General features: G+C 32.8%; 2 protein-coding genes across 3 annotated transcripts; both read right to left on the reverse strand.

Moving 5' to 3' along the window:
• Positions 1 to 67: 67 nt before the first annotated feature.
• On the reverse strand, positions 68 to 4,280 carry LOC8280625 (alkaline ceramidase). 2 transcript variants are annotated; one of them, XM_048379574.1, is made up of 4 exons: positions 3,848 to 4,280; positions 3,697 to 3,771; positions 2,357 to 2,683; positions 68 to 1,002 (listed from the first exon to the last, which is right to left on the reverse strand). In XM_048379574.1, exons 3-4 carry the CDS (start codon positions 2,608 to 2,610, stop codon positions 489 to 491), a joined length of 768 nt encoding a protein of 255 aa, XP_048235531.1. In that variant the 5' UTR covers positions 2,611 to 2,683; positions 3,697 to 3,771; positions 3,848 to 4,280; the 3' UTR covers positions 68 to 488. The 2 variants fall into 2 exon arrangements, with proteins under 2 accessions (XP_048235531.1, XP_015574068.1); XM_015718582.3 differs by lacking the exon at positions 3,697 to 3,771 and having other exon boundaries at positions 3,848 to 4,272.
• A 1,570-nt stretch (positions 4,281 to 5,850) lies between these two features.
• On the reverse strand, positions 5,851 to 12,998 carry LOC8280624 (probable methionine--tRNA ligase). Its single transcript, XM_048379573.1, has 17 exons — positions 12,679 to 12,998; positions 12,412 to 12,556; positions 11,800 to 11,953; positions 11,475 to 11,630; positions 10,778 to 11,008; positions 10,410 to 10,553; positions 9,423 to 9,513; positions 9,156 to 9,262; positions 8,943 to 9,057; positions 8,310 to 8,428; positions 8,158 to 8,223; positions 7,929 to 8,057; positions 7,700 to 7,834; positions 7,448 to 7,559; positions 7,068 to 7,300; positions 6,866 to 6,967; positions 5,851 to 6,364 (listed from the first exon to the last, which is right to left on the reverse strand). Exons 1-17 carry the CDS (start codon positions 12,818 to 12,820, stop codon positions 6,134 to 6,136), a joined length of 2,412 nt encoding a protein of 803 aa, XP_048235530.1. The 5' UTR covers positions 12,821 to 12,998; the 3' UTR covers positions 5,851 to 6,133.
• Positions 12,999 to 15,717: the final 2,719 nt, after the last annotated feature.

A 15,717-nucleotide genomic window follows, 5' to 3' on the forward strand; every position in this document is an offset into this window, starting at 1 on the left:
ATCGTAATAATTCAAATACAAACTCATTGAAGCGCCTGCAGGAGAAGGGAAGTCCAAGTCGAACTAGTTACACGGGCTGCCAAGTAAGTATCATATAGAACCTTTCACATTCAACGGGCATAGACATTGTTGAAAATCACAGAAATTCTACATTTTAGTTTCTCTCAAATGATCTTCATAAGAAATCGGGAAGGTGACAACTAAATGAATTTACATGGTCAGGTTTGTAGAATAAAGGACCTATTTATCCAGAATTTCATCTTACTGACCATACATTTTCTTTCTAAAAAAAACCACTAATAGTACAACTTAAGTTGACCAAAAATCCAACTGACCATCTCAATATTCAACTATCATTTACATCCACTTAAAAGAGAAAAGAAAAACAAAAAAAATTGTGTCCGCTATCTTTTGTTAATCTGCCAAAACCATATATATCTGCCTCCAAATGGGGGGAGAAAAGAGACGCCACTCTACTTCCAACTCTATCACTGTGTCTTTGGTTTTCGAACTTTAACATATGGGAAAAATCCCAACAAGTCGACAACTTTTGGATTCCATCCTAATTGCTGAGCACGACAAAACATCAGGAATGTGTTTGCAAAATATGAATTGAAGCCCATGAGGACATGCCATAAAGCATGTCCCTGCGGGTTAAAAGACCATCCTGAAATTTCATCACAGAGAACTCGATCAAAGAGCCAACATAGACTTCCCAAAAATATAGTACCCACATATAATTTTGCAAGCCGCTTTGCAGATACGTCATTTGTGTAGATGTAATATTTGTACATCCTGGGTACGCAAAGAAGACATAGTATTGCGTAGTGCACCTTAAAGCCAATTCCAAAACGAACCAGCGAATGGAAGACAGCAAATGCAGCTCCATAGAAGAACAGGAAGGTGGGCATGGTACTCCGGTAATGCCAATCTGGTGAATAAAGGATGTAGAAATATAAAAGCATTTCCCACACCATTGGCGTTTCATCACCTTGTTGTTGCCTGTAGATTAAAAAGAGCTCATGCCTTAAATCAACATAATGCAACCACCATTACCAACAAAGAAATAGTGCCGTAAAAGTTAGACAAACTCAGTATAATACATTCCCCCAGTCTCCATTTTCCATAAAGGCGCGTTTGCAAACATGTACATAACACATTAATTCAAGATCCTAAAGTACAAAGTAGAAATGCCATAGAGAGGCAATTAATTAATTCCTAGATAAGTAGTCTATCAGCTAATATATTTGTTGCCATCTGAACTAATACTGCAAAAGCAAAATTAAGCCTCCATAACCAATCAACGTTTAATCCAACAATATCATTCTAAAATTCAATTATGTTACTACATATTTACTTTTGAGCACAAAATCCACCTGCTCGTGTAGTTTATAGATTGAGAGGAAGCAACTATGAGGGGGAAACAAATCAACTGGCAGTTGAAACTTATCACTTTGATTAGTAACAATTTCTGCAAAATCAAGGAGATATGCTATGGTGATGGAGCTACAAAACTGTGGAATCTGCCTGAAGCCCATAAGTTGTCACAAAGTCATATAATCACCCATCACTCAAAAGCTTCATTTGTATTCTTTAATTATCTTCACAATGCAACTAACCAATGAAGAACCTAAAGGTATGTAGACCAATTTATTAACCATAATCATGAAAGGAAAATAATAAATAAATATAGTTGAGGGACATCAACTGAAAAAATAATAATTTTCAAATATTTATATACAATGACAGAGTTAAAAACAAAAGCTAGGATTTATCTTGCCAAGTCAAGGGGAAGACTTTAATATTCAATGCTTCCATTGCCTGAGCTAGAGAACAACACAGCATCATCATTCATGCAATAGTTTTATGTTGCATATAACCATTTATTACACCAACTAGTTTGGCACTAACATTTATTTGAGTTGTATAAGCATTTATTACCTTGGGACTAAGGCTTAGCTGAGTTGTAGCTATTTATTAAATGCAGTCTATCTAAAAGGTATAAAAAGCAAACATGATCTATAGGCAAGGATGTATAGAGCAGAATGAACATATAAAGGAGTAGTCACCTAGAAGCATCTCTTGCAATTTCGTGTAGTGATTTTATTGCAGATCATTTTAAGCCCCTACCTCAATGAAGAAACTTCAATGAAATGCACAAATTTCATTCCTACTAATTAAAGAAGCAGAAGATTTTAACTTCTCAGGTATAGATGTTATTGACTTCATCAAATAACAAAACGGAAACTCTTGCTCAAAGAAACCATGTAAATAGTTCTAAGGACTACTTGTGCTAACTGCTCAGACGTTGAGAGAAAATGATGAACCATATTAAATGATACAGAAGGACACTTACATGCGTTGTAATGTAGCATGGTATGATATGCTCCCAATGCCAAGTATCATATTGGATATGTGAAGTACACTAAACCTCTTCTCAAACCGTTGTCTCAGTGCATTTATAAGGCCAATGAATGCCAATAGAATGCCTGGGACGTTTGATATGGTATTAAAGAACTCTGCAATATAAGAAGAATACGCATAATTTTTCTCACACCACTCAGGAGATGTTACAGGACCCCAAAAGCTTGATATTCCTCCTTCCGCCATTCTTTAAATTATATGCCCAGATATAATGGTATACTAGTTATACTTTCTGCTAGGGTTTTCCTAAGGTCATAACCTGCAAGAAATGAATGGTAAAAGAAGGATGAAATGATAAACTTTATAAGGAAAAAGATAAGTTGAATAACTTCTAATCTTAAACTGAATTATAAACATGAGCTAAAGTGAGAATCAACTATGGCAAAACGAAGATGCTAAAAAAGCCTCAACAATTTTCAAAAACAACGCTAAATTAAATAGACCAAATGAAAACAAGAAAACAGAAAGCAAGAAAAATAAGAAAAGCTTAATCATCTCTAAATAAATAGACCAAATGAAAACAGAAATATCCTATTATAGGGAGTAAAAAATTGCTCATAAGCAAATAGTTAAGTTCAAGCATCATTTACTTATAAAATGGCATGTAGAAAGCAATAGCAGCCTCTCTCTACGGCCATGTTTGTTTGAGAGAATAAAAAAGTGGAGAAATTTGACTATTGAAAATAATACAGTCTAGATACATTTCCATCCTAATCTGTGCCTTGTCATAATGTTCTCAAAATTCAAATCTTCCTAGTTCCCATCCTCCCAAACAACCATATCCCAAATATAAAGAAAGGTAATAATTGAAGTTCTTTCGTTTCTAATTTCTTGATCCAGTTCCATATTCTAGGTCATGAAACCTAAAAATAATTGAATTGAAGATTTCATTTCTCAGTCTCGAATTCTCCTTCCAGATAATTATCCAGGCACCAAAATTCACATTTCTCTCTTCTCTTTTTAAGCATTTAGGGTAAGTAGATCTGGTAAACATTTACAAAAACCAGAACAGCAATTGCCAAAATTCGTGCTTTTAATTACTAATGCTACATATTTTTGTTGTATTATATAATGCTATTAAAACTTTAACTAAACACCAAAAATAGCTTTCTTAGCATAACCATATCAATGTAGTTACACCAAGTTATTTTAATATAAGCCTCCAATCAAATATATTTCCTTATGATCTAAGTTTCCAAATTTTCTTTTTTTGGTTTCAAATTAAGCATTGATCATTGAGCAGAGAGCAAGCAATATAACGAGAAATGTAACTTCCAAATCCGCCTACAACGATGCCGTAACGTCACCATCATCGTCATGTTACTTTACAACAGAACACAACACCTACTGAAAATACAATTCAAAACTTTTATATTACAGCAAAAATAAATTAAATAAAATCACGTAGAAATGGATAACGAACCTCTGAAAGTCAGATCTGTATCTGCAAACGGTTCAAAATCCTGTTTTCCCTGACCAAACACACAAAAAATAGTATTTGCTTTCCTCTCTCTCTCTCTGGCTTTCCTCTCTCTCTCTCTCTCTATATATATATATATATATATTATATATACGAAGGAAGAGATAAAAAGGGGAAATCAATTCCACAGCGGATTCGTGACTCGCGAGTGGTGGGAATAATTTAGCGCTGTGTACATTACAAAGTTTAGCGCGTGGACAAAAGTCTCTCTTTTCTTTTTTTTACTTTTTTTTTTAAGGTTTCATACGTGTGAGTTCTGTGTAACCGTGTAAACTATTTCGTCCGTTAGATTGTAGTTGTCAACGGCCGTCTAAGTTACGCGTGATACACGCGCTCCTTCTGAATTTAATAATTTCATTTAATTTCCTGATTCTAGTAGTACTTTGGAAAAACATTAACCAACATTAATTATTTCCTAATGTGGAAAGAAGAAATCCACTAACTATACAAAGAATATGCACCGCTTCAACGTCAATATATTAAATTTCAGGTGATTTGACACTTAAAAAGGATGAATTATGAATTTTACAAGCGATTAAAGAATTATATTTAGGTACCGAAAAAATGAAAAGTTTAGTTTGATTTTGAAGGCTCTGAGAATGGAGTTAAAAGGAAAAATTGGAATTAGATATTAAATTGGTTTTCTTCCAGAAGAATCTAAAATTCCTTTGAGCGAGGAGCAACAAGGCCTTGCAGAAGATCCTCCAAGATTTGTAGTAAAGGCTTGGAAAAGATTTTGAGATGTTTATGCAGATTTTCTTGAAGCGTTGGAACCCTGCGCTGAAAAATAATAATTACGATGCGAGTGATGTTCCTGAAATTAATAAATAAGGTTCCTCGTATTTTTCATGGATATCAGGATATAGTTCAGGAATTTAGTAGGCTTTTACCTGGAGGGGGCAAGGTTATGTGACAATAATGGCAGACATAAGCAAGATTTGAGAAATAGCAAATCTGATGATGGAAATGAAGGATGCATGAGCAATTCTTCAAGCTAATGATTCTTTATCGGAAGAATGCTGAGAATGAAAAATTTCAGCAGTGGAGAAACTTCTGAATCAAGGAAAGCAGTATGAAAAAGGAAGAATAACAATGAACTTGATCTTTCTACGTTTTGAGAATTGTACTCCAAGTTACTGGCGCATGCCTGAGGATTATCAGATTGGATATGCAAGCAATAAGAGGGCCAGACTGACTCTGCCGAGGGAGCAGGAGCTGAATGATCAAATTGGTCTGTAACCTTTAGCTGTAAAAAGAAAAAACTCACTTGAACAAGAACATCAAGAAAATAATCAGCATGAACAAGAGATTTTTAAGTGTGAAGAAGACAAATATGAATTCGACATATTAATAAGAGAGTTTCAGATCTAATGTAAGAGCAGCCTTCGGAAACTTGAAATGGGTGAGGTCACTTCGGAAACTCCAGTTAATTTTAGTGATCATTTTCATGCACAAATGGGCCAAAGTATTTGCTGAGAATCATCATAAATCGCTTGATGAGCAGAATAGCTCAACATGATTGCACCTTGATCTCGTTTTTCCCTTTTTCGTCATTTGTTTAGGAAATAGGTGCTTTCTTTTTCTTTGTTTTTTCCTGGTTTGTCCAAAATTGTAAAAATAGAGCATTTAAATGTATAAAAAAGTTTCAGAGTTTATGAGTTATTTCTCTATTAGCAAATGTGTTTATCGACTTACTCAATCAAATGAAAGTCTATCATGAATACGCGGCGCAATCTGTTTTAAATTTCAGATTTACGACATCTTATTTTTCTCGATCCGAGGATCAGCTAAAATATAATAACATGATAAATTACAAAAAGGAACTTTATACCTCATCCTCAAATCCATTTCTATCTGGTTTATGACAGGAAAATAACCAGACTTAACATATAGATATGCACCAAATCAACCTAATTTCACCAACAACTGAGAACTTGGGAGGTCCGTGCCAGAATACAAACCTTAGGAGAAAAAATATATGAAGTAGGCATTCTAGTAGCTGATACAGGTTGTTCTTTTTCCTAGCTAAACTGTCAATAAAGAATTCAATTTGATCATTATAGATGAAGCAACATGTGAAGCACTTTCATGCTTTCCCATTTGTCATTTTTACATGGTTCACAGGTCATTTTACATCAATTGAAAATGCATGGACAAACAACAACATAAAAAATAGGTCAAAATCTGGGACTTTCTGACTTGAACTTCTCAGTAGCATAATGTATCTATCTACCTTATCGAACCGCTTTGAATAGATGCAACCTTGCAAACTCCAGCCGATGTGGTGAATGGAATATCTTTGTAGCAGGCAACTAGATCCGTATTAGTTTGGAAATCCACTTGCAGTGTCTCCCAAACTTTCTTCTTGGGGTTTAGGACGCCATCAGACTCACCTTCAAATCCAGGGAATGTAACTCTTTCTCCAACTACTGCAGACTCAGGTGGATCAACCAACTCGACCTGAAAGATACTCAGAGTTCATTATAATTGTGTTAGCAATTGCAAAACCAGCATTCTCGCACATCTAGCTATTAGAGTGACAACAATATCCAAATACAAGAAATTGTTCCCGTGGACCCCTTGAACACAATTGAACTGATGTATGTCGTCTTTCAGAACATAATTTTTCTGATCTCGGTGACACCATTTTTGATTTATTTGGGAACTTTATTCAATTGAAGGCTCCCTCATGCATATGGGCTTAAGTTATTGGGCATAGGTTTGGTTTTGGAATTTGGGTAATTGAAAATTGGAAGAGTTTGGCGTCTGACTGTATGTATATATTTTTTGGTCTCTTCCGTTTCTATCCTCTCTCTATTTTTTTCTTCCTCCATACCTAATCTCTACATTCATCAAAACTAGCTGTTTCTGGCAATAAAAATCAATTATTAAAACAAAAGAACTAGTCTACATCAATTTGGTAATATAACACTTGACAAGGAAGATATTGGCTTTGCTAACCTTGGTGTGGTCACTGTTGGAAGCGGCAAGAACCATAGCTTGTGACTTGATGCCCCTCATTGTTGCAGGCTTTAAGTTACAAAGAACACAGACCTTCCTATTCTGCAAATGTAACCATAATCGTCAATTACATCAGAATGGCACTTCCCGAAAGTGAAAAATGCATCATGGTATTATGGTCCCAAAGAAGAGAGAAGAACACCTGCATCTCTTCTAGAGGTATATATTTGACTAGTCCACTAACAACTGTTCTAGTTTCCACTCCCAAATCAATTTCTTCCACATAAAGAGAATCAGCATCAGGATGCTTCTGAGCTTTCTTAATTAGGCCAACACGAATATCAAGTCTACTGATGGAAATTTCTGGCTCAACAGTACTCTTTGAATTGGCTTGGGCAGCAGGCTTTTTAGTCTGTTGCTTCTTGCCACCACCATCTATTACCCAAAAGAGATCCTACTTAGAAACAAATCACTAGCACTCTTGCAAACGATCATTACAAGCAGTCAAGGCAGATAAAGAATTGCTCCTAAAATGGAGAATGCAATTGTTTGAAAGAAAACAAAATGAAAAAGATTAATGACCTGAAATTTTTGTTTTGCTCATTTTCTCAGCAACCTGTGCTGCTTCAGCTTCTGCCCTCTCAGCTTGACTTCCAGCAAATTTTTTTCGGAAGAAATCAACTTCCTCATCTTTCTGCACATCAATAAATCTTACTTGAAGAGACTGCAAACTAAGGTAAAGACAGCATTACACTGCCCATCTGTCACCTCACTCCCCTGGCAACAGTCGCATACAGGCATGCAGAGAAATAGATGAGGTATAAGAGGATATACCAATTCCTTGAACAATGGCTCTGGTGTCCCAATTTTATGATTGTGAGGTATGAATTCCCAAGGTGCCCTATCAATATCTCCTTTTTCATCACAAAGTGAAGCTTCTTCAGGAGATAAGTTAAGCTGCTTGAAAACCTTGTGTACCAATATAAGAAATGTCTCAGCTCCAGTTGTTTTTCATAAAATATCCATGATTACCAAGTATAGAACTCCAGAGCAGCTAACATACCTCGAGAGAGAAGGATGGCATGAAAGGTTCCAGTAAACATGCAAGAAGATATACAAGTCCTACAGAAGCCCTCATGACTATGTTACATGAAGGTTGGTCTTCTTTGTAAAGCTTCCAGAATTGGCATTCCTACATGAAAATGGAACAGAAATTAAACTGCAGAACTATAACAATAAATGCAGATAAAGAAAATTATGAATAAGAGTAATTTTCACTGTTTCAAGCTTACTTGAAGATATGCATTCCCTTCACTAGAAATGCTCATTGCAGTTTTTAGTCCTTGCTTTAATTTGACCTGGAAACGATGCAATGACGAAGATGAGAAAAAACCAAGTTACAACCATTATGCAGACAGTAACACTATTCAGTAAAACACAATACCTTCTCCATGGCTTCAACATATTGCCCCAATAATTTACCAACATCCTCGGCCAATTTCTTTGTCCGGGGATGTGAATCTGCATTAGGAGCGTCTGGAACAATGGAACCATATCCTGTAACTGTAGAAAAAAATTGTCAGTCAAGACATGGATATGAATTTTTCTTAGAACACACAAAATAACAGTAAGACAATCCTAGATGTTATGAATATTGAAAGGTATAGGCTTATCAGGCTGATGATTGACCTTGCTAAAGATTAAGACTATCCTACCATTTCAAGGATTATTAGAAGCCTATGAAGGGAAAATGTAGACTGTTTAATCATGCACCATGTGTATCATATTCAAAGGTGATGGTTATAAAAGCAAAACTGAAGCCATAGCTCTATCATGTAACCAAGGCTTGAGAATTGGGAACATGCCACGATTGGTAAGTGTCGGGTAAAGAAAGAATTCAAAAATTTAAGAAAGAAGCAGGAAAAAACTCGAAATACTAAACCCTAACAATGACAGAAACCTGTAATTCCTTTTACACTAAATAAGGTAAGAATCAAGTAATTTGCCCAAAAACACATCTTGCTTATGAACATTTGAATTTTAAGAATTAAGGCTCAAACTCAAGCAAGTACAGTACCTGGAGGTTTAGCAATGAAACTCAAAACCCGATTAATAAAGTTGCCCAAGTTATTTAGCAACTCATTGTTCAGTTTTGCTTGCAAATCGGACCATGTGAAGAGCGTGTCAGATACCTAAAATACAAAAGCACAACCACAGTAACATTCTACATTCTGAACAACAGGAAACTTTTAACAACATTGTAATATATTATCAGATAGAAAAGAATTACCTCTGGCCTGTTAGTTAATAAATAATATCTCCACACTTCTACAGGAATGTTTGTATCTTTTGCATCATTACCAAAAACTCCTATGCCTTTACTCTTGGAAAACTTTCCTGCAGTAGTAAATTAACAGATTCAGCATGTAGAAGGCGAATGAAACTATCACTTTTCGAATAAGATCAAGGATACGTCATCATCTTTTCTTCGTAGAGCGCAAGATAATTTACCAATTATTACATATTGGTGAAATCAATATCAAATAGTTTGACCAACCTGCTTCATAGTTCAAGTATTCAGTAACACTTATAGTCTTCATCAAGGTCCAGTTTTCCTCAGTACCAAGAAGTGTTGACGGAAACATCACCTGAAATAAGAAAATGATTACAATTTAAGAAACCAAGAAGCAAGCAGACAAAATACTGAAAAGAAAGACCCAGATAAGTCATAACCATAACTATCACAATTCCTTTGAATTTCTCCAGGCATCATTACAGAGCACCCTACAATGAATGTTCCTAATTCATTTAATGGCATAATCTCTTACACTATTCAATTACCAAATTAAACATAATCTTTTGCTATGAATTTCCAAGCAGCAAGGTAGCTAGCTTCAAATTAAGAAGCTTTCAACTAGATTTAATGCAAAAAAGAAAAAAAAAAAAATCTAGTCATTAAGATTTATATTGACATCTGGCAACACAAAAAGAAGAAACAGCTGTTGCAAAGTTGATGAGATGCTACAATGAGACGCAAACATCACAGCATTAAAGCAACCATGATTCATTATGCTGTGCGGCAATCACACCATGGTATTATCTCATCCCAAACTTCCCAGGCTTCTCTAGACATATAATTATGAATAATGAAGATCAAGATGAAGACAGTGAAAACAACAAAAATCCTATAAACAAGATAAAGATTTTGATAGTGATCAAAATTTATACCATGCAAGGCTTTCTGCAGTTGCACCTAAAATCTGCATTAGCTTTTCCTAGACTAAAACTAGTACCCAAAAATAAAAGTGAGGACAAAGAGAGAACAATAACTGTGTAGATTCTTACAGATTAAACTACTTTATATTTAGCCAAAATAAACCAAGATAGATTTATGAAGATATTAAACGCGGTCTTAATGTCCAAGTTTAACATTAAGGATGTTAAAGATTTAAAAAGATATGAACCGAGGTCTTATTATCCAATGTTAACATTGACATCTTCAGATTAGCATGTCATTAGTGATATCTTGGAGTGGTTTACTTACAGTGTGAAATGGTACGTTATCCTTTCCCATAAACTGATAAAGCTCCACATTTTCAGGATTTTTCCACCACTTCTCCCAGTCAGGACTATAGCATGAGGTGATGGAGACATATCCAATAGGTGCATCGAACCAGACATAGAAAACCTATGAACAATATAATTGGATGCGATAATTAATATCAGCTAGTGAAAAGTGTAAATGTATTAAAAAACATGTATGCCATTTACAATGTTGAAGAAGAAGAATAAAAACAACAGCAACAACCACAACAACAAAATGGATAGACTCCACATGGTTTGGAGAACCATATAACTCAAACAATGACTTTCATCATCACACAATGAGAATGTGTGAAACATGTTTCTGACCTTGTCCTTATATTTCTCATGTGGAACTGGAACCCCCCATTTCAGATCTCTAGTAATACATCGTTGCTTTAGTCCTTCTTTCAACCATGCATTTGTTGCTTGAATAGCATTCTGACTCCAGGATCCAGCTACTGACATATTCTCAATATAGTTCACTAATTTATCCTTTAGCAGAGGAAGCTCAAGAAACAAGTGATTTGTATCACGGATGCGTGGAGTGTTTCGACAGACCTGTTCAGGTATTGGAACAAATGACACGTAAAACAGGATGAATATCAAATCATTGTAATACTATTCCTACAAGTTAAAAGCAGGTGCAACTCTTATGATTTTCAAATTGCTAATCCATTTCCTTAAATAGCATTGTACTAAAGACAAGTTGATAAAAAGAGCAGTGAAATAAGTTCAAAGTCAGGCACTGAATAGCTACTCAGCCTAAATTTCAGCTTCCACATTCAGGTTATTGATAATATCATCAAGCACCAAATATCCCAGAATCACAAAATTCCCCTTTCACATAAAGAGTTGAGGCATACAATAATCCAGAGTGAAGAGAGCCCTATTAAGGCCCAAATTACTACAATTGAAGATTGCAATGAAACAATATGCAACTAAAAACCTATGAAAGAGATTGATAGGCTCATATGATTAGCTGAGACATGCAAAGACAATATCCAGAAGAAATGAGAATAAATACCTTGCACCTAGGATCTTTTAATTCTGTTGGATTCAACAACTTTCCACAATTTTCACATTGATCTCCTCGTGCAGAATCATAATTACACCCTTCAGTTGGACAAGTACCCTCTACAAGCCGATCAGCTAAGAACCTTTTGCATGTATCACAGTAAAGCTGAATCATAGTAGGAGTCACTAATACATTCCGAGAATAACAATATAAAACAGGGACAGAATAGAGGACAGACAAAATATAAACATAACAGACAACTGAATAACTAATTATGCATAGAGTGAGGAGTGAAGTATATCACAAACAAAAGAAAAAGAAAAGAACAGCATACCTGCTGCATTGTGTTCTCGGAAAGCCAATTATTCTCTAACAACTTCTTAAAAATTGCTTGGCAAACTTCAGTCTGCTGCGGTGTGGATGTCCGTCCAAATTCATCAAAACTTATATTAAACCATTTATAAACCTCCCTATGAATTGCATGATACCTAGAAGAGCACACAGACTAAGTTACATACAATTCTAAAATTTTTCCCCAAATAAACAGATAAGATTCACCCAAATACATAGTTTAGTCAATATCATAAGTTCAACAATAAGGCACATGTTAACATGTTGAACAGTAATGCAACTAAAAGTTCAACACATATCAACAAGTTTTAGTACGACAGTTGAAAGAAAAGAAATTATGAAGCAATTGATTTTAATTTGAAGGAATTCAAATTAATTTGTAAAAAACTAAATTTATGAACGTCAATTGTAAACATCAAGATTAAAATTCAACATGCATATAACACCAACCTAGCATATACACAAACTGCTGCCCCAAAAAAAAGAAAAGAAGAAGAAGGAGAAGCTAGCATATCAAACTAAATAACTAATAACTAAAATATATCTCAAGCCTAAAAATATATTCACAAAACAATTAGTCAGAAAGAAATGTTACTTGTCACAAATTTCTTTAGGCGAGCAGTTCTCTTCCATAGCTTTGGTCTCTGTTGCTGTTCCATACTCATCAGTACCACAAATATAAATAGCATTGTAGCCTCTAAGCCGGCAATATCGTGCAAAAACATCAGCGCTCAATACACCTATCCACAATTTAGAAAAAGAAAAAAAGAAAGTAACATAACCACCTCATTTCACCATATATTAATCCAAATTATGCATAGACTCGATGAATTAAAATTCAGAGCGAGGAAGAGAGTAATACAGCCGATGATATTTCCGAGATGAGGTACGTTATTGACGTAAGGCAAAGCGCTAGTGATGAGTATGTTTCTCTTGCCAGGGATCGGGACTTTCTTCGCCGTCTGATCATTTTTTGAGCTGTTTTCTGACGACAGATCTCCCATGGCTTGTTCTAGGTGCTGTTTAAGGTGTCGTTTTGGCCTGGAGCTGCTTCGGTTTTGTTTTTTCAGGCGGAGAAAGAGAGAGGTTAGAGATGGCGGAGAGTGGCGCTATAGGTTGTATTAAGCTTAGTAGGGTAAAGCAAATGCGTTGATAAATGCCCTCTCCTTAGCTTCTATATTACGAGCATCTGTCAAAGTTAATATTCTTCATGCATTAGCTTCTTTTATATTTTATCAAATGTCACTAATATTTAACTTTTAAAAATTATAATATTTTTTATAAAAATTAAAAATTATTAATATTTAAATTTGTAGCGGTGATCACTGTATGGTAAAACAAAGTTGAGGGAGCTTTTTACTTTCTTATTTTTTATTTTTCTATTTAATATTATGATAATTGGATTAAATATATTAGACTAGTTTTCATAAGTATTTAGTTTAGTCTTTCTATTTTTGTATGAACCTTGTTATTTATTTATTTAATGAATGATTTATTTACCTTCATATCTTTATTAGTTTCAGTTATTATTGTTAGTTAACCATCATATTAATTTAGCAATAATAATTATTATAAAAATCTTTAGGTTTAAAAGTATTAGAAACATCATCTTTACTTTAATCTATGTTGGTATAAGAAACCTAAATTGTATCATTAGCTTGAGTGATTTAGGGAAAAGGCACATCACCATCTCATTTATTAGATCTAGGCTTAAAATAAAATAAAGAGATTACTAAATAAATGGTTAGATTAAATACTATTTTTAACATATAGTTTTAGATCATAAGCATTTACATTTGCATTGTATATTTATTTATTATTTAGTTACTTTACTTTATGACCATTATCCTCTCAAATATACGATTTAGAGTGTTTAGATTTACTTTTATTGTTTTATGTTGATAATTAGTTTTTATAATAAGTAGCCTCATAGTTCCTTGAGAGATCGACCTCGTGGTAAACTTACCCTTACTATAGGAACGGTTCGTGCACTTGCGAGTACTAAAAAAGACATATCAATAATGATAGACTCACACATTCAAATATTAATATTTCATTTATTATTATAGATTTTAAAATATAAGATATTTTGTTGTAAGTATAATTATTAAAAATATTATTAAATTTTAACGAATTTATACACAATTTTATAACTATCCTCAAATATAACAAAGCCAACTTGTTTACATTAATTTTTTCTATATAAATTATTAATTTTGCATATTTAATTATTAAAAAATTTTAATTTTTGATACCGAGCAGTAACTTTTAACACTTAATTATCAAAATAACTTTATATAACTATATCTAACTAAAAACATTTCCTAAATTTGAATTTAATACCAACTATTACAATTTGATTTACTAGTGAATGATTAGGAAAAAAAAAAAAAAAAAGACTCGTGCTATATTCACTTACTTGTTTGAATTGATTTAATTATTCTTTATCTTACAATCAAATGGTGTATTAGTATTACATTTATATTAAGCAGAAAATTATTGGGGATTTTAAGAGAAAAGAGAGTAGATTGAAATATTATTTTAATATTAAATTTAACATAATTTTATTTAAAAAGAAAAAGAAAAATACAGGCCCCAGTGTGAATTTTAACATGTTAACTTCTCTTGGCTTTCTAGTCTAACGACTTAACAGGTAGACATAATAACAATGGATAAAGGGGTCAAATACCTATGGTTTTGTAGGGTATAGATAAATAAGTTTAAGTTTAACTATTTTAATAAATAGGTTTATAATTTTTATATTTATATTAATTTTAATATTCATAATAAAATTTAAATTTAAATTTGTTTAATTTTATATATTAAATTTTTTATATTTTATCAAAAAAATTAAAATTAACAATTATTGTCTTTGTTTTACTATCACCGTCGTCGAATTTGTCAAATTCATTAATTCTAATAAGAATGCCATATGCATCTCCAAAACCAATATATTTAAGCCAAGTGTACAAAGTTTTGAAGAATGGAGCCGTTAGAAAATTCGAATTCGACATGGCTGCTACAGTTTCCCCGGCCAACTTTAAGTTCAGGTACTTGATGTGTACAGAAAAATTAAGAAAGAAGCAAAAGTCTTAAAATATAACATTGAATTAATTTAAATAATTGCCAGAATTTGCTTATTAATTGATTATTATTTTTTTTGAGTATATTATGCTTTCTAATTTATTATACGAAGACTAACCATACAACAAAAAGAATAAATGTGTACATACAAATTAAGTAAAAAGAATACAATTGGAATGTATGCAAATCAAATTTGAAAATATTCAATTATTGTAATAATAATTAAAGCGATATGCATAGGTGCGACCATTTTGTGGTCAGTGATAGTACATATTTTATCTCCAAATCCATTCATTCACTAGCTTGCATTATGGAGGAAAGGGGACCTTTTTAATTTTTAATTCTTCTATTTTTATTTTTTATTTTTTTGTCTTTAAGTGTTTATCTTTCTAAAAATAAAGGCAAAAAGTAACCAATGCACTCACTATGATGATAATAGTCACCACATTTATTATGGACAAAGGGTTAATTTATTATGAACAAAGGTTAATTATATTTATTTTAAATTTTCCAGTAAATAATCCTCTGAATTTGTATCTAAAAATTAAATATATTTGATTTAAATTTTTTTAAAAAGTAAAATAATATTTAATTTTTAAATCTTAATTAAATTATAAAAATTAAAAAGAATATTTATTTCATTAATTTACTCATACAATATCTAGTAATTCATTATACAAGAGCGTATTTTGTAAAATCTAAATTTTGAATTTAATTAGCAAAAGAAATAAAGTATTAAATAAGTCAAATTTTAACTTTCTAAGAAATAAATAAGTCAAATTTGAATTTTCTAAATATTTTCAACTTTCTTAACAAA

Source organism: Ricinus communis, chromosome 9 (genome assembly GCF_019578655.1).
Source record: "Ricinus communis isolate WT05 ecotype wild-type chromosome 9, ASM1957865v1, whole genome shotgun sequence".
NCBI classification, from domain to species: Eukaryota; Viridiplantae; Streptophyta; class Magnoliopsida; order Malpighiales; family Euphorbiaceae; genus Ricinus; species Ricinus communis.